This window comes from Hyperolius riggenbachi, chromosome 6 (assembly GCF_040937935.1).
Source record: "Hyperolius riggenbachi isolate aHypRig1 chromosome 6, aHypRig1.pri, whole genome shotgun sequence".
Classification (NCBI taxonomy): domain Eukaryota; kingdom Metazoa; phylum Chordata; class Amphibia; order Anura; family Hyperoliidae; genus Hyperolius; species Hyperolius riggenbachi.
Window position 1 is genome coordinate 160488949 of NC_090651.1, and position 18723 is coordinate 160507671.

At 42.5% G+C, this 18723-nt stretch overlaps 1 protein-coding gene across 2 annotated transcripts in view; it reads right to left on the reverse strand.

Annotated features, from left to right (window-relative positions):
- The window catches only part of RNF2 (ring finger protein 2), a 76110-nt gene that overhangs the window by 55443 nt on the left and 1944 nt on the right, over positions 1–18723 (reverse strand). The window contains exons 2-4 of one of the 2 annotated variants that reach the window (XM_068242662.1): positions 8841–8902; positions 7156–7247; positions 6669–6829 (exon numbers count right to left, since the gene is read on the reverse strand). In XM_068242662.1, the coding sequence (XP_068098763.1) occupies positions 6669–6829; positions 7156–7242 (248 nt within the window). In that variant the 5' untranslated portion in view covers positions 7243–7247; positions 8841–8902. The remainder of the gene's footprint in view (positions 1–6668; positions 6830–7155; positions 7248–8840; positions 8903–18723) is intronic. The other variant, XM_068242663.1, reaches the window with a different exon arrangement.

The following is an 18723-nucleotide window of genomic DNA, read 5'->3' on the forward strand; positions in this document are numbered from 1 at the left end:
GGGGTCTGATCGCCGCGGGCTACCCGCACTTTCCGGGGTGGGCTCTTCAAATCCCCCCTCCGGAGCGCTTTCCGCCCTCCCCGGCTTTCCCTCCCTCTCCCTTACCCTGTGAGCGGCGCAGGATGGAGTTCCGTCCTGCGCCTGATAGGATAGGCTTCTGCCTATCAGATGCCGGCGATCCCCGGCCAATCAGAGGCCGGGGATCGCCGTTCTACGTCACGGCGCTGCTGCGCAGCAGCGCCGTGTGATGTAAACAGCGGGGATTTCTTCCCCGGATGTTTACATTATGCGTGCGAGCCGCGATCGGCGGCTCGCACACTGTTCACGGAGACAGTCTCCGTGAACTGGCATGGAAAGGCCGCTCGATCGAGCGGCCGTTTCCATGCTATACCACTAACGACCCGCCGACGCCTATCGGCGTTAGGCGGTCGTTAAGTGGCCTCCACAGGTTCAATGTAAAAAAGGGCGAACACCACCATAGGGTTTTCAAGCATTTTGCTGATAACCACAACAGAGAATTCTGCTTTATAAAAATCACATTGAGGCCTGGAACCCACTTCAAGTCACAAATCGATATCTCAGTTTTTAATTAGCGTTTTGTAAGCTATTTCATGAGCGTTTCCGGCGATTTTGGTAGCGATTTTAAAAAGTGTAAGCTTTATGCCAGCGATTGTAATTGTGATTTGCGAGCAGGCATGGGCTCACAAATTCGTGATTTAAATGAGACATAATTTTCTCCGGTGTGCGGCTGGGAGAGAGGGGGTTGCTTACCCATAAGTCCGCTGTCTTCTATGCGTTTCAAACATCTTGCACGCGTCCTATTGGATGCGTTGCAAGGCTCACTACCGCACACTTCCTCCTTCCGGCTTGAAGGAGGACGTGCGGTAGTGGGTCTTGCAACGCGTCCAATAGGACGCGTGCAAGACATTTGAAACGAATAGAATACAACAGACTTATGGGTAAGCAACCCCCTCTCTCCCAGCCGCACACCTGACACAATAAATTTTCATTTAAATCAGGAATTTGAGTCCTTACGGACTTGTGAGCCCACCACAGTTTGCGACTAGAAATTTTAATTTGGATTGGTTGTTTCAAATTATTATTTTTTTTTACAGTTTGCAGTCATTTAAAATCACACACAAATCGCTATCTGTATCGATTCATGAGCGATTTGCCAGCGCTTCACTTCTTTACATTGAAGCGCAAATGCTCTCAAAATGCTGCATGTCCTGCACTTGCGATTTTGTTAATTGCAATGACTACTGTGGAATTTGTTACATTTATTTACATTGGCAGAGTGTTTAGGGAAATCGCTAGAGAATTAATGCGATCCCCAAAAGCTAAAAAAAAAGTGCTCTAGTGGGTTCCAGCCCTAATTGTGATTTATTAGAACATCTATGAAAGATTTTGATTTTTGTGTCACAGAGAAACCTTCTGGATTCTCCAGCTGGGCACACTGTTTCCCGATGGTTTGAATGCCAGCCTGGTAGATATGAGAAATTAATGTAAATATTTCTTATTTCATATTTGTGTATTTATATTTTTATATTTGTTTATTCAAATAATGGCAATATTTGCTGCAGGTTTGTACAGATAGTTTTCCACCCTGCACTTTTATGTATCTCATTGGTCTCTTCCATGGATCATTACATTTACCACCATTTTTTGTTTATAATATCAGATTAGGGTGATTTTCCTACACACCAAAATTTCCTAATTAGGACAACTCCTTTAATCACAGATTTTTAATATATGTTTTTGCTGATTGACTCTTACTCATGTACCGATTATTAATTCACAAGAGATTGCTGGGTACTGCTTATTTGCATAGACCAAACCCCACTGCTAACTTGCATAGACAAAACTTCTGTACCTCCCCATTTCTTCCTCTTCCCCCTGCCCCCAGGAAGTTAATTAATGTTAATTAATTAATTATCTCTATATAAATGTACTCCTTGTATGTTTTATTCTATCACCTGAAGAAGTGTGGGATAGTTCTCTCATGAAACTGGTTGTGAAATAAACTTTTATTACTTTTTTAACCAACATTCGCACTCTCAATACTTGTAACCTAGCTGGGCCACCCAACATCCCAGCCCAACATTGCATACAGTAGGTACAGTGAAACATACAGACAATGAAAAGTATTCTTCCCTGTATCTGTTAACCTGTATGTTTAGAGGTAATGCACTGCAGTTGTGCATTACCATAACCCAACATTTACAACGCAATGCTAACGTCGTCCTTAGAACGTCGCATAGCTTTAACATTGCAGTGGAGGTAAACAGCATTATATTGCCTTATAATGCAGGACCATAACATTCCACTTTGAACCTAGCCTAAGTTAAAATAAAATGATGAGATCAACAATTGTATCTATCCTCCTACTCTTAAAAATAACTTTTAGATATCCAACAGTTGTATGTTACGGCATATTTACAAACTAAAAAAAATTCAGATTTATTGTTTTGTCTCAGCTTAATGACAAAATCTGTCCCGTGTTTCAGACAGCTAAAATGTATGAAATAATAACCTTTTTATCTATCTCTCAGAAGCCCAGTTCCCTGCCAAGAACGTGTTTTATGGCTGTAATTCCTTATCAGCGAGAGACACTATAGTCCAACTGGGTCCTGACTGGAGAGAAACTGTCAGATACATAGCTGAATATTAACTCTTTCAGGCAGAGAAAGAGGAAAAGGAGCACAGCATATGTATTTGTATGCTTACCACTGTACATACGCATGTCTATCTCATCATGCCACATGTCACTTTAGGTTCCCTTTAAATGATTTTATGTAAGAAAAAAAATGAGAGTAGACAAGCAATTAATTATATCTAGCGATTTAGGTCTATTCACTGAAGGCTAGTACAACAGAATACCTCAGCCGCTCAGGGTGACCCGAAACCACTAGGAAAATATAGGGGACTAAAAGAGACCGAGGTCAAATTTACATGCACTGTAGTTTGCGTAAAGCACATTATAAACACATCATGTACAATGCTCGTGCTATGTGTGCTGTGCGAATAACAAATACTACTACTATTAAGTGAATATACTCCATAATTACACTATCTGTCAGTTTAGTGAGCACAGCTCAGAATATTACTCCTTGTCAAATCAAGTTTTTGCTGCTAAAAACTGTTCTACAAATTTGGCCATATAAACTGCATTGTTTACAGGAACAGTGCTTCTTGTTTCTGTGCTGTATGCCATTACTTTTATCACTTATATTAGGGTATTGTATTTTAGAGCAGTACATAATTGCACTTAACCAGATATACTGTTTTTATACTGACATTTTATTTATACAACACACATTCTTATATCAGCATAGTTATTACCCTTCCGTATCTTTTTGGTTGTAGATTTAGGGAAATGGGTTTTGATCATTTAGGAAACTTTATTAACCACTTGCCGACCGCGCACTCATAACGCGCGTCGGCAAAGTGGCAGCTGCAGGACCAGCGACGCAGTATTGCGTCGCCGGCTGCAGGCTAATTAATCAGGAAGCAGCCGCTCGCGCGAGCGGCTGCTTCCTGTCAATTCACGGCAGGGGGCTCCGTGAATAGCCTGCGGGCCGCCGATCGCGGCTCGCAGGCTAAATGTAAACACAAGCAGAAATAATCCGCTTTGTGTACATTGTACGGCGCTGCTGCGCAGCAGCGCCGTAAGGCAGATCGGCGATCCCCGGCCAATCAGCGGCCGGGGATCGCCACCATGTAACATGGGACAGCCTGTCACTGGCTGCACAGGACGGATAGCGTCCTGTGCAGCCCCGATCACCGGAGGGGTAGCAGGTAGGAGAGAGAGGGGGGAATCCTGCGGTGGAGGGGGCTTTGAAGTGCCCCCTCCCGCAACGCCCACAGCATGCAGAAGCGATCAGACCCCCCCCAGCACATCATCCCCCTAGGGGGGAAAAAAGGGGGGGCGATCTGATCGCTCTGCATGCCAGCTGATCTGTGCTGGGGGCTGTAGAGCCCACCCAGCACAGATCTGAAAATACAGCGCTGGTCTTTAAAGGGGAACTGAAGAGAGAGGTATATGGAGGCTGTCATGTTTATTTCCTTTTAATCAATACCAGTTGCCTGGCAGCCCTGCTGGTCTATTTCTCTGCAGTAGTATCTGATTAAAACCAGAAACAAGCATGCAGCTAGTCTTGTCAGATCAGACTTATAAGTCTGAACCACTGAAACACCTGATCTGCTGCATGCTTGTTCAGGGGCTATGGCTAATAGTATTAGAGGCAGAGGATCAGCAGGGCTGCCAGGCAACTGGTATTGTCTAAAAGGAAATAAACATGACAGCCTCCATATACCTCTCTCTTCAGTTCCCCTTTAAGGGGGGCAAAGGCTAGGTCCTCAAGTGGTTAACCACTTAAGCCTATCTGGACGACTATGTTCGTCCAGATAGGCTGTGCTGTTTGTAGTGTGCGGTGCGTCTGCCGTTAGCCCCCCGATCAGTGTATGGGAATATAATTCCCATTCACCGATCTAAGTTCCCCGCAGAAAAAACGACGCTCTCTTAACAGAGACCGAGGTCTTTCTGCAAAAAAAAAAGTTCCCCGTCTCCATTCTAGTTCCTGGAAGCGTCATCGTACGCTTCCAGGACTTTTTTGACAGTGGCCATCTTGTGGCCAAATAGTAAACTACACACACATACATTTTTTAATAAATAAATACATTCAAATACATTTAAAAATTAGCTGTTTACTTCCCCACACCAAAAATTACCCAAATAATTTTTTAATTAAAAAAAAATGACAATTAAAAAACAAACAAACACATAAATAGTTACCTAAGGGTCTGAACTTTTTAAATATGCATGTCAAAGGAGTTTATTAATATAATTTTTTTAATTATGGGCTTATAAATAGTGATGGACGCAAATTGAAAAAATGCACCTTTATTTCCAAATAAAATATCAGCGCCATACATTGTGATAGGGACATAATTTGAATGGTGTTATAAGCAGGACAAATAGGCAAATAAAATACATGGGTTTTAATTACGGTAACATGTATTCATTTCAAACTATGATGGCCAAAAGCTGAGAAATAAGGATTTTTTTCCATTTCTTTCTTAATATTCCTGTTAAAATGGATTTAGAATAAATTAATTCTTAGCAAAATGTATCACCCAGAGAAAGCCTAATTGGTGGCGGAAAAAGCAAGATATAGATCAATTCATTGTGATGAGTAGTAATAAAATTATTGGCTAATGAATGGGAGGTGAAAGATGCTCAGATGCAAAAAATTTACAACACTGTGGGCTTAAGTGGTTAAAGTGGTGTGAAAGTAAACAAGGAGCTCTCTGTGAAGCTCTCTGTGCTTCAAGCACACAAACAGCACAGAACAGCTACCGTATATGCTCGGCTATAAGTCAAGAAATTTAGGACTGACTCACTGTATAAAAGTGGGGGGGTCGCCTTATACACGAGTAGTCCTAAAGTTCTCCACTTATAGCTGGTGTGGGGGGGGGGGGGGGGGTTATTGACTACAATACTTTATGCAGTGCAGCCATTAACCCATCCTGATCCCCAAGTACAGCCATTAAATTTGCTGGGTAGACTTGTACATGAATAATTGGAAAATTCCAGCTTTTGAGGGTCAAATATTAGGGTCGACTTATACACGGGGTCGACTTGTATCCGAGTATATACGGTAATTAGAAGATGTTAATAATAATCTGATAATAATACTCTGAACATTTGTATAGCGCTTTTCTCCTGTCGGACTCAAAGCACTCAAGAGCTGCAGCCACTGGGACGCGCTCAAGAGGCCACCCTGCAGTGTTAGGGAGTCTTGCCTTGAACTACTTACTGAATAGGTACTTGACCTAGCCAGGATTCGAACCCTGGTCTCCCATGTCAAAGGCAGAGCCCTTAACCAGTACACTATCCAATAAAAAGCAGTTTGAATAGAATGCAATGGTAGGTTTCAGGGCAAGATAAACTACACTTTGGAAACTTGTAATTTGTAGACAGACAATATTGCTTGTGCACAAAAGCAAATATGATAACTGTATGAGTAATAAAAAGTAGGAAAACACATTTTTGTTAAATGTTATGTCAGAGTTTCAGACCCCTTTAATCGATATACTGTATACATGATATATGTACTTTGAGCCTGTCACATGTTTTTATTGTTTTTATTTTTTCAATCTGAGGGGGGGTCTCCAATACGACCAAATACTTTTATTTATTTTTTTTCATTTCTACTAGCTTTTGGTGCAGCCCTTTTAGCTTACTTTCTATTTTAGTTTCTGCTTGCTTTGCTTCTACATGATGCCAACTGGAGTGCAAAGGGGACAGGGAGGGATCGAGAGAGAGTATGACTGCAGTTTATAGCTATGGGCATCTGTAGTGCAGGAAGTAAAGGGACTGCTAAAAATGGATGATTAGCTGAATTGTGGCAATACACCCACGGTTTAATTGTGTGCACACTAATGAACATTTGTGAGAACACAGCATTGTCTTGTCAGGAAATGTAGCTAAAATTAATTTTACATCTCTGCTTATCCACTTTCTCAAAATACAGTATTTTTTGCTAAAATGTGTTTTTTGCTCATCCCTACTTCTAAACAGGTTCTTGAAACGTTATTTGACAGTTGTCCAGTACACCCTCTGTCATCAGCCTTGGACAGCCAGCTATAGACACATATTTACTTACCCACTTCTGAGAGCAGTTATAATGCAGTCAGCACAAAACCTGTGCAAACATTCTTTAGTTGTCATTGTGTTCTTCAGCATGTCAAGGCAAATAGGACACATCAATTCACTGTGCAAACTTCTAGGCGATACTACAATTTCTAACCCATCTGTAATCGCTTCCTGTCAAAACATTAGTTAAAGATGTAAAACAAAGAGATCAGTTACACAAACATGTCTTAAGCCCAATCTACTTGATACAATTCTTTGTACGATTCGATTACGATTCAATTTACGATTCGATTAAATCCAACATGTCCGATCGGGATTCGAATCAATTCGATTTGCCATTGTTTTGCAATGGCAAATCGAACTGAATCGAATTGAATCCCGATCGGACATGTCGGATTTAATCGAATTGTAAATAGAATCGTAATCGAATCGTACAAAGAATCGTATCGTGTAGATTGGGCTTTACACTGTAACAAATAATAAAACCTGGAGTGTACCTGTGGTGTTCTCTGTAATTCATATAGGCTCAGTTCCCAAGTTTTGCTCAGTGGCTGAGCGCCATTGGTTTGTACTGTCTGAGACATTGTGCCTGGAAGACAAATACAATCATGAGCTTAATGGTCTTCACATCCATAAATACATTTTAAATCAAAATTTCAAGCAAAGAATACTGTATGCTAGTGTGAAGACAACTTGCCATTAAAGAACACCTGAAGTGTGCAGACATTTTTAAAATGATTGTTACTTTTTTAAGAAGAATAGTAGCAGAAATTAAAAAAAAGTATAGTGGGAAGCATTCAAGTACACTCACCTAAAGGATTATTAGGAACAGCTGTTCAATTTCTCATTAATGCAGTTATCTAATCAACCAATCACATGGCAGTTGCTTCAATGCATTTAGGGGTGTGGTCCTGCTCAAGACAATCTCCTGAACTCCAAACTGAATGTCAGAAGGGGAAAGAAATTTGATTTAAGCAATTTTGAGCGTGGCATGGTTGTTGGTGGCAGAGGGGCCGGTCTGAGTATTTCACAATCTGCTGAGTTACTGGGATTTTCACTCGCAACCATTTCTAGGGTTTACAAAGAATGGTGTGAAAGGGGAAAAACATCCAGTAGGCAGAAGTCCTGTGGGTGAAAATGCCTTGTTGTTGCTTGAGGTCAGAGGAGAATGAGCCGACTGCTTCAAGCTGACAGAAGAGCAACGTTGACTGAAATAACCACTCATTACAACTGAGGTATGCAGCAAAGCATTTGTGAAGCCACAACATGCACAACCTTGAGGCGGATGGGCTACAACAGCAGAAGACCCCACCGGGTACCACTCATCTCCACTACAAATAGGAAAAAGAGGCTACAATTTGCACAAGCTCACTAAAATTGGACAGTTGAAGTCTGGAAAAATGTTGCCTGGTCTGATAAGTCTCGATAGAGTCATAATTTGGCGTAAACAGAATGAGAACATGGATCCATCATGCCTTGTTACCACTGTGCAGGCTGGTGGTGGTGGTGTAATGGCGTGGGCGATGTTTTCTTGGCACAATTTAGGCCCCTTAGTGCCAATTGGGCATTGTTTAAATGCCACGGGCTACCTGAGCATCGTTTCTGACCATGTCCATCCCTTCATGACCACCATGTACCCATCCTCTGATGGCTACTTCCAGCAGGATAATGCACCATGTCACAAAGCTCGATTCATTTCAAATTGGTTTCTTGAACATGACAATGAGTTCACTGTACTAAAATGAACCCCACCAGATCTCAACCCAATAGTGCATCTTTGGGATGTGATGGAACGGGAGCTTCGTGCCCTGGATGTGCATTCCACAAATCTCCATCAACTGCAAGATGATATCCTATCAATATGGGCCAACATTTCTAAAGAAAGCTTTCAGCACCTTGTTGAATAAATACCATGTAGAATTAAGGCAGTTCAGAAGGCTTACAACTGTATTAGTATGGTGTTTCTAATAACCCTTTAGGTGAGTGTACATTTACTCCTGAACATTCTCTAATTGCTTGCTGTCTTCGGGGTTTCCCCCATTCCCAGTTTCGAAGCCTATTCCCTCACAGCCTTCCAGATATATATATATATATATATATATATATTTATTTTTGGCAGGGGGGTGGGGGGAGTTTCAATTAGCTGCATGGCTGCAGAAAACATTTATAATATATGCTGTACCTTCTAAACACTGGGGTTTCTGACACACTTTTTGATGAGTAGATTCTCAATTCTGGGTGAAACTGAAATGAAACCAATACATCAGCTAGTGAGAAACAAAAACACATAGAAACTATACAAATAAAATTAGTACATGGTGCCCAAATTACCTGCTTCAAAATATGTTAGTGGGATTGGGTGCAAAGTTGTCCAAGTAGGACAGATAACTAGGGTCATTGGTGGTATATACTGTATACAGAATGGTTATCTGGGTGAGAGGAACAAGGAAAGATGACAGTGTTGTTTGGGAGAAAACATGAATGTTAGGTAGATTAGTGGTTTGGTATTTAAGGTATGTAAGGGGAAAATTAACTGGAGACCTGGGTTCAAATCTCGGCTCATCCTATTCAGTAAGCCAGCATTTAATCAGTAAGGAGTTCTTTGGGCGAGACTCCCTAACACTGCAACTGCCTACTGAGTGCGCTCTATTGGCTGCCTCGCAAGCGCTTTGAGTCTGACAGGAGAAAATCACTATACAAATATAGGAGTTATTATTAACATAGGTTGTAGAATAGGTACCGTGTTTCAATGAAAATAAAACACTGTCTTATCATAATTTACCCTTCAAAAAAAGTGCTGGGGCTTATTTTCAAGACGGTCTTATATTTTGTGGGGGTAGCCATTATCTTTAGTGTATATAGCCAGATTTCCCCTCTGTTCCCTTCAAAATAAGCCCTAGGGGCTGTCAGACCTGCAGATCCCCCTAAAAGAAGCTCTAAGCAACAGACCTGCTCCACTCCGCCCGTCCACTTTACCTCTGCTGCTCCTGCTTCCCTGCTGCACAAAGCCCGGAACCCCCTAAAACCAGGGTCCCCTAACGTTTTCGGTCGAGGGCTGGAGTATACATAAAATGATGTAGAAGTCTTTGCGGGTCAGACAGTGAAGCATACCCAGGTGACAACCTGCAGTCCAATTGGACAGCAGTGTAACCTGATGTGGAATTGGAAACCAGCAAATTACTGCTTTCTGGCTTCCATGTGGATGGGTGGTGCCAGCACTTCTATGCTATATGCAGACCACCAATATTTAAAGATGTAGCTTAGCACATCTATAAGTAATACAGTTTGTGTGGGGTGGGGGGCGGTAAAAAACCCAGGGGGCCACATTCGGCCCACGGGCCTTAGTATGAGGACCACTGCCCTAAAAGAAGTCCTGAGAGGCAGACCTACTCCCCCCCAACCCCCGTCGCCTGCCCGCTTTACCTCTCTGCTGCTCCCACTCCTGGCCCCCTCCTGTAGAAAGTCCAGATCCCCCTGTTTATTTGCAGCATAATTCACACTGAAGATTAGCGGCAAAGGTAAGTGAAGCCAATGTATCCAGTGAGAGCGCTGCCCTATTGGGATTTTATAGTGTATATACTGGCAATTAGGAAGGGAGCACATCGTTGGTGTATCTGGCATTTATGGTCGGGTTGAAATGTAATGTATAAGAATGTGGGGGTGGCACTTCATATATAGTCCATTTTTTAAGTACGGTATGTAGTCTGGTTGAGATGGCTATGTATATGGGATCGTCCTGTTCAAGTATTGATGGGGATATAATTAGATAGTGTATGGAGTCTACGGGAGCAGTATTGACTTGCCTTTTTTATGCTTTTATAGCAATGTTTAAGGAATTTAATGCAGATTTTAAATGTTTAAATCTAGTGCAGCATGAGGAAGTAATTTGCATATATAAGTAGCTATAGCATCTCGCTGCCATGCTGTGGACAAGCCCCTGATGAGTCAGCATTGACAAACCCGGTAGGGCGGAGCTTCAGGCATGGCAGCAAGGAGAAACTCAGTACATGCAGCGATGTAGACGTCCTTCTGGTTTTTAGGATATGCGCATGTGAATTTAGGAAATGTCAGCGCACTACTGTTTTTTTTTTACAATTTTAATAAAACATTATTACCTTATTGGAGTGTTAATAGTTTAAGGTGTTGAAGTTTATGAACGGACGAGTGCCTGGGAGTAAGAAGTGTCGCCTGGGAAGACACAACGTGGATAGTAAGCGAGGGGAGCTGGTCTGTAATCGGTCATCAGCCGAATCTGGTGAGCCTGTATTTCATATATATGCAGGTGGAGGCACTTTGTTGCAGTGAAGCACATTTGCACAGGGGAATACGGTGGAGAAAAAGATTGTGAAGCAGGTTCACGCTGTGTGCCTTATCCTCTTTTTTTCCCTGAGATTATATACCTCCAGATGTCATTGGATTGGGAGAAGGATTGCTGTATAAGTTTGTTTGCTGATCTGTCGTTTATTCAGCCAAAGTGGAGTAGAATGGTGGAGCAATAGCATAGGGGGTGCATGTAAATTATCCCGGTAGTTTTACACTATGTTGTGTTTATTTGCTTTCTTTGGAGGATTATTCATTTAAATAAGAGGGTCATCATCTTTCTTTCCCTGGTTGTGGAAAAGGAATTGTACTTTACTTCTAGGAGTTGGTGTCTGTATAAGCACTACTAACTTTGTATATTACATACACTGTGTGTGCACACAGTGTGTGTGCTGTATGTTTCTGTTCCTTTATATGTATGTGCAGGGTGTGTATGATGTGTACAGCATATGTGTGTGTAGCTTGTGGGTCTTTGCGCCCCAGAAATCAGATCAGATGGAGTTGGTGCACCTCCACGCACAGCATGTCGGCCATTCGATAGATCACAGAGTAATATTGGGGTCATAAGGCACAAAGCTCTTCATTTGGGTGCCAGCCATTGGCAAATAGCACCTGGGTTCAGCTATTATTAGATATCAGCACTGGTGAATGGCCAATGGAACCAGGGATCTGCTATTATTAGCCAAGCTCCAGATATCGAAGCTAGGCTTTTACTATGTATATCCAAGTTTGTATGAGCTTAAAAATTGCATGGCAATATTACCAGATGTTTTAGTGCATTAACCGCATTGTATCCAATTATATCAATTGGGGGTCATGGGTTACTGCACATGTTTTTTGTTAAGCTTTGCTATTGAATTAATTTACCTAATCCTGTAGACCAGAGCAATTTCTAGGCTATTGAGCTCTCCTCTTTCCCTGGTAGACCACTCGGGCACATTAATGCGATGTGGTAGTCAGAGGTGCCCCCAGTATTAGGTAGCCCCCAATATAGCTAGCCAGAGGTGACCCCAATATTAGCTAGACAGAAGTACCCCCACACACACACCCTGTATAGGTAGCCAGAGGAGCCCCCAGTATTAATTAGCCAGATGTAGCTACAGGGGCCAGGCAGATGAAGCCCCCATATAAGATACCCCCTCAATATAGGTAGCCAGGGAGCCTATCATGTAGGTAGCCAGGGAGCCCCCATGTAAGTAGCCAGATTGCACCTGTGTAGGTAGACAGAGAGCCCCCCATGTAGCCTGAGCCCCTGTATAACCAGGGAGCCCCCCATGTAGCCAAAAAGCCCCATATGCAGCAAGAGAGCTTTCCATGTAGCCAGAGAGACCCTCATGTAGCCATAGAGCCCCTCCATGTACCCAGCAAGCCCCTATTGTAGCCAGAGAGCCCACCATGTATCCAGAGAGCCCCCCATGTAGCTAGAGAGCCCTGAAAGTTGCCAAAGAGCTTCCCATGTAGCTAGAGAGGTCCCCATGTAGCAATGGAGCCCCTCTATGTTGCCAGAGAGCCCCCTATGTAGCCAGAAAGCCTTACTATGTAGCCAGAGGGCCCCCATGTACCTAGAGAACCCACCCATGTAGCCAGAAAGCCACCATGTAGCCAGAGAGCCCCCCATTTAGGTAGCCTAACATCATTACCAGGGCCCTGTTACTAGTGAGACAGGAAAGGAGATGGGGTGTGTGTGGATCCCAGAGAGGTGAGTTAACTTAACCACTTCTGCTTTGCACTCTGCAAGCACCCCCGCCCCCCACCACTGCCCCTGATCTCAGCTGCTGCACCCCGGGCAATGCCCCAGCTGCTCCAAGAAATAAGCTTGTTGTAGACTGTAATAATACATATTATCTATGTATTATGTGGGAAGTTAAACCTTATGAATGTGCTGCTTATATGGAATTACTAATTTGCAGGCATAGCCAGGAGTGAAGAAATTTTAAAAAAGTGTTTTTCTGCATTGATTGAAATACATTGAGACTGCAAGATAGGTGACTCTACTATGGCCATATTTGTGTTTTCTCCCTTCAGTGCAGTATGGGTAACTTACCTCCTTATACAAATGTAACAAACTAGCCAGACACTATTTATTTTTGTTTTCTTTGTAAAGATTTAATGCTCGCTTGCTTAGGAGCCACAAAGGGTGTGCTTGGTAAAACAAGATGTAAATACTGTGACCACACCCACAGTTTACTCAAAAAGCATACTGCTGATTCACCTGGGTGTCCACATTTTTTGGGGTTATTGTTTATAAAAAAAAATTAGTTTGGCAACCTTGGATGGCTCACTGGACAAAGGCTGGACAGAAAAGTAGGAATAGCTTCTGCCAGGAGCTGGACAGGAACTATCTGTAAATAAACAGGTACATCTCCTTGTAGCGAATTAAATAACTGCAGCAATTATCTGATTCTGTAGGAACTGAGCATGCTTATTGACTGTATTTTATTCATCTAGCTGTGTACACACATGCTGGATGAAACTCGGCCAAGGTGGCCAATAATGACCACCTCTGCTGAGAATCCAGCAGGCCCAGACCCCCTCGGCCACTCAGCCAGTAATCACTTCAGCCGAACAACAACTGAGAACAGTGTTCTCCCTACTTACCCGACTCGTGTGTGTGATGCCCTCTGCCCCCTGCATAACAACAGAAAAGTCACTAGCCTACAGGCTTGCAAAAAGATCTGTACAGCCTCAGCCCTGCACTGTTACCCAAGGGATAAGGTCCCGATCCTCCCCAGGTGAAATGCCTTGTGTTTGTGTAAGAGGCTTTATTCTTTATTGATGACTTTTTACATAGTCCTTGTTAACTCACATAGATCAATAATTGACACAATTTACCTAGAGTTTTACCATTTTTCCCCCCACAAATCTGTATTGAATCGCAGGAGCTGGACATGAATACAGGACCAGGAGGTGACCAAAAATTCAGAAATACCCACTGAAGGGACTCCCTCACAATAATCAGAAACAAACACTCACTTTTAGACAAGGCAAAGAGGCAACTTATCTACGACTATCCCACCTCTTTCCTTAGAAAAGTATCAATATGCCCTATGTCACCAGGTCACTTTATGCTTACAACTTATGGTGTAATTGTCTAATGCGGGATAGGCTCCAAATTTTAACATGGAAGAGGCAGGACCTCCAGAAATGTTCTGGATGCTGGGAGTGAATAAATGTGAGATCAAGGCAGGGGTTTAAAGGAACAGGGCGGATGGAAGTGTTCTTGATAACAATAGAGATGTTGGAGAGAGGGCTCATCTACTATATGCAACAAAACAAGCAATAATCCACAGTTAGGGTTCTACAGATACTGCTTATAGTAATATACAAATGGAAATTATATATAATAAAAAAACAACCTCTCCAATTAACTCCTGATCGTAGACAACCTTTAAGCCTTAGGAAGCACAATTACGTCTATGTGTGCATTCCTATATCCCAAACATAAAGACAGGGTCCTCCTTCATAACTGATGTTTGTAAGCATCTTTTCTTAATATTGTGATGGCTTATTTCTAGATTATACACTGCTTCAATTCTATTTTTATTAATTTAGTGTATCACAGTGAGGCTTAAATATATTCAAAAAGAAACACTGCAAGTGAACAGGATATCAACCAGAGGCTATAAAATATATATAGCGCTCGTCTCACCTCATAGAATACTCACATAAGAACCAAACATTGAAGAGGGAGCACAGAGCTAATATTAAGGCTTGTTTATTAGAAAATTCTAGTTGCAAAAAGACACAGACTGATAAACCTAAAATAACCCCCTTTAAAACCAAATTGATCAATTGGGCTTATAGTAAGCATGTGTCCCTAAATAGGAGTGCACTTCCTATATGTCCAGGATTCAAAACATGCATGCAAAAATTATTTTCGGGCCCAGTTTGATCAAAACAACATGACATCCAGTGCAAAGTTAGGATCCATATGATCTTCAGTGCAGACCCCCGTGTGCTGCTAAGCACGCCTCTATGGATTAGCACGCAACCATTACTGACATATATCAGTTCGTATGTCAAACCTCAACCGGCTACTCTGTGTGCCTGTGATTGCTAAGCTTTGCCACTCACGTGTACCCTCACAGGCGGACTGGGGCTCACCACTCGCTTCCTCACTACGCAGACAGGCTGGTGTGGTGTGGGAGTTCCTCTATTGCACTCCTATTTAGGGACACATGCTTACTATAAGCCCAATTGATCAATTTGGTTTTAAAGGGGGTTATTTTAGGTTTATCAGTCTGTGTCTTTTTGCAACTAGAATTTTCTAATAAACAAGCCTTAACCAGCTGAGCGGTCTGGACGAGCTCAGCTCGTCCATCACCGCCGGAGGCTGCCGCTCAGGCCCTGCTGGGCCGATTTTCATCAAATAAAAAGCAGCACACGCAGCCGGCACTTTGCCAGCCGCGTGTGCTGCCTGATCGCCGCCGCAGCGCGGCGATCCGCCGCATGCAGCGGCGAAAGAGGGTCCCCCCAGCCGCCTGAGCCCAGCGTAGCCGGAACAAAAAGTTCCGGCCAGCGCTAAGGGCTGGATCGGAGGCGGCTGACGTCAGGACGTCGGCTGACGTCCATGACGTCACTCCGCTCGTTGCCATGGCGACGAGGTAAGCGAAACACGGAAGGCTGCTCATTGCGGCCTTCCGTGTTACTTCTGGCCGCCGGAGGCGATCAAAAGAACGCATCCGGAGCGCCCTCTAGTGGGCTTTCATGCAGCCAACTTTCAGTTGGCTGCATGAAATAGTTGTTTTTTTTATTGAAAAAAAACCCTCCCGCAGCCGCCCTGGCGATCTTAATAGAACGCCAGGGTGGTTAATATTAGCTCTGTGCTCCCTCTTCAATGTTTGAGGCTTAAATATATGTTTAGCATGGCGTGCTATGTACCTGATACAGAATCAAAGTAGTCCTGACATTCTGTCAGGCAAAATTTCCTGTAAGATCCATCTATCATAAAATTCACCCTGCAGTTGAATAAAAGGGTATCTATCTACAATTTCGCTCCACTAAGCCTCAACAGGTAGTTTTCTCTATGGAGACTTTTATTTTTCCATTCCCAGTTAGTACTTAGTTAATTGAAGCCCAGATCCCTAATCCTCCATTATGGCCCCCAGTTGGGCACCATTTTGTGTTTGTTCACTTCCACTCTGTTAAAAACTACTCTGCAGGGCCATCTATATGCCTGGCTTTATTATAATTCACGTTGAATTATTAAAAAGGTTGCTTTCCTAAGGTTTGAATTTCCTTATATTTGCAGATAGCACACTGATATTATCTCCTACATCTTGGCTTGTTCACACTTGTTTTAAAAACGTGCCCGTGGGATTTGTTTTTATAGCTCTGCAGAAAAGCTGGAAGTGGATCCTATGTTAAAAATAGGACCCGCTCCCATTTGTGTAGAAACATGGATTGCACATTAATATCCATGTTACATGGAATTAAAATGTTGCGGAGAGTCCGGATTTGACACTTTTTCCCAGACTGGACGGGAAATCGTGTCCAATGCAAGCCTATGAGAACAGACAGTGTCCGTTCTCACTAGGCTAGTCGCCGTATCCGCGTCGCCCATTTCGGCCACATCCTGTCGCCGCCGTGATGTCATACTCATGCGTCCCGCTGTCCATCACTGCCGCTCGGCCCATTCTGAATAGCCCAGATGCCGACAGAAGCATGGGGATTCTTTATTGGGCTGCAATAGACCAATGGGATTCATCAGCAACAGAAAAAATTCTTATTGGATCATGTTGAACCAATGAAAATTCTCCCTGTTGCTAGGCAGAATTGGACCGTTGCAACCTATGGAGAGCCACGCTTCTGCTGGCCTCCAGGCTGTGGAAGGGACCGACCGGTGGCGGGACAAGCGGCAGGACGAGCGATGGCGGCAAGACAGGTGAGCGGCGATGCGTAAGTACAGAAGCGATCCACATGCAGACGCAGAACGTGCCCTACCATCCAGATCAGATCCGTGTCAAACATATCATTTTTTTTTAGAAAACTGGATCCATTTGACATGGATCTGATTTGGAACCTGACAAGTATGGACAAGCCCTAATTTGATGTACGTTTATTTGCATAGCTACTGTCTGTCAGTTTGTCTACTTAGAAAAATTTGCAATAAAAATTAAGTTCTATAAAAAAAAGAAAAAGAGACTGAAGAAACATAATTACAATAAAAAAGAAAAAAAATTAGATTGAAAGGATATGAACTAGAAAGGTTAGAAGGTGGAAGGTGTAATCCTTCAGATAAAGGAGTTGGGAATTAGGTTTTAGTTCCCTTTATAACAATTGCAATAAGGATGTTAAAGGAACACAATCGATTAACATATGTTTTTTCAATTGAGATGAAAATAGTTTGGGAAATGCTGCTAAGTACTGGTGTATACATTTGAATACTTATCTCTTTGTTTAATGTTATCAAATTCCTTTCACACTTCACTGATGCCAAATCTGACCCAGTGAACCATGCGGGGAGGAGGGACACCCTCACACTACATCTGTTAACCCTGTATGTGAAATAACTGCAGCTGCCTGTGTCTCTCTGACTGAGCTGTCTGCATGGAGAGCAAAGGAGAAATGTATCTTGTTTGTAATTGTGTGTGAAACCTGACACCAGAGGCTTTTCATATAACTCTGTAGTCTCACAAAGAACAGCACTGGCTATTAAAGCAAAGACACTACCCCTTCACCAATGAATTGTTACAAATGCAGCTACAACCTATACACAATGCATTACAGCTTTTGCTTCTGATATTTAACATGAAAAGTAGGAAAATGTTTACCCAGCTACTTAGACATTATTTGTACATTGTCATTATAGAACACTTGATTACCTTTGAGAACTATTGGCCTTATATCGTACACCAAATTTTGGAACCAAAGCCAAGACTGTAGGGTCTCCATTACACTAGTTAGACTAGTGAAAAGGCAAAGTAGGGATCGTCCACCACTAAGGCCTCTTGCACACTACATGCGATTCCGCTTTTGGATTACGATTAAAAAACGTACTGCATGCTGCTAAGATTTTTAATCGGGAATCCAAAATCGGACGTATAAAAAATTGGAATCGCATGTAGTGTGCAAGAGGCCTATGAGCCTTTTTTAATCTAGATAGCCAGATAGGCCTTGCACAATTCAGAAATTATGCTACATACTAAAATACTTTTGACGCTAGAAAATTAATTTCCACCATCAGATCTAATCGTGCGTAGTTCTTAAAATGTAAGTTGTCACAGTGGATAGCACTCTCGCCTTACAGTACTGGGTTCTCAGCTAGGGCACTATCTGCATGGAGTATTTATGTTTTCCCCATGTTTATGTGGGTTTCCCCCACATCCCAAAAACCTACAGATAAGTTAATTGGATCCCCTCCCCCCTAAATTGGCCCTTGACTATGATGCGTATTTGCTTTGTGTAGTACGTTATGCGTGTTTTCCACACATAAATGTGAACCTTCCATTAAGGTTGATTCAAATAAATTTGGTTTTAACTGATATATAATCTCATGTCTGGATGATAATTCTTGCATATTAGATTTTATGGTTTAGGTTTGTGAATTCCAAGATGCAGGTTAAAATACTTTCACACACAGTAAAATTGTATCCCTTACAATAAATCATTAATGCCCTGATCATTAATGATTTATTGTAAGGGATACAATTTTACTGTGTGTGAAAGATATGTATGCACTATTGCTTGTGCAGTACTCTATGCAATGCCATATAGGATGTAAGCACGATATACATAAAAAATAA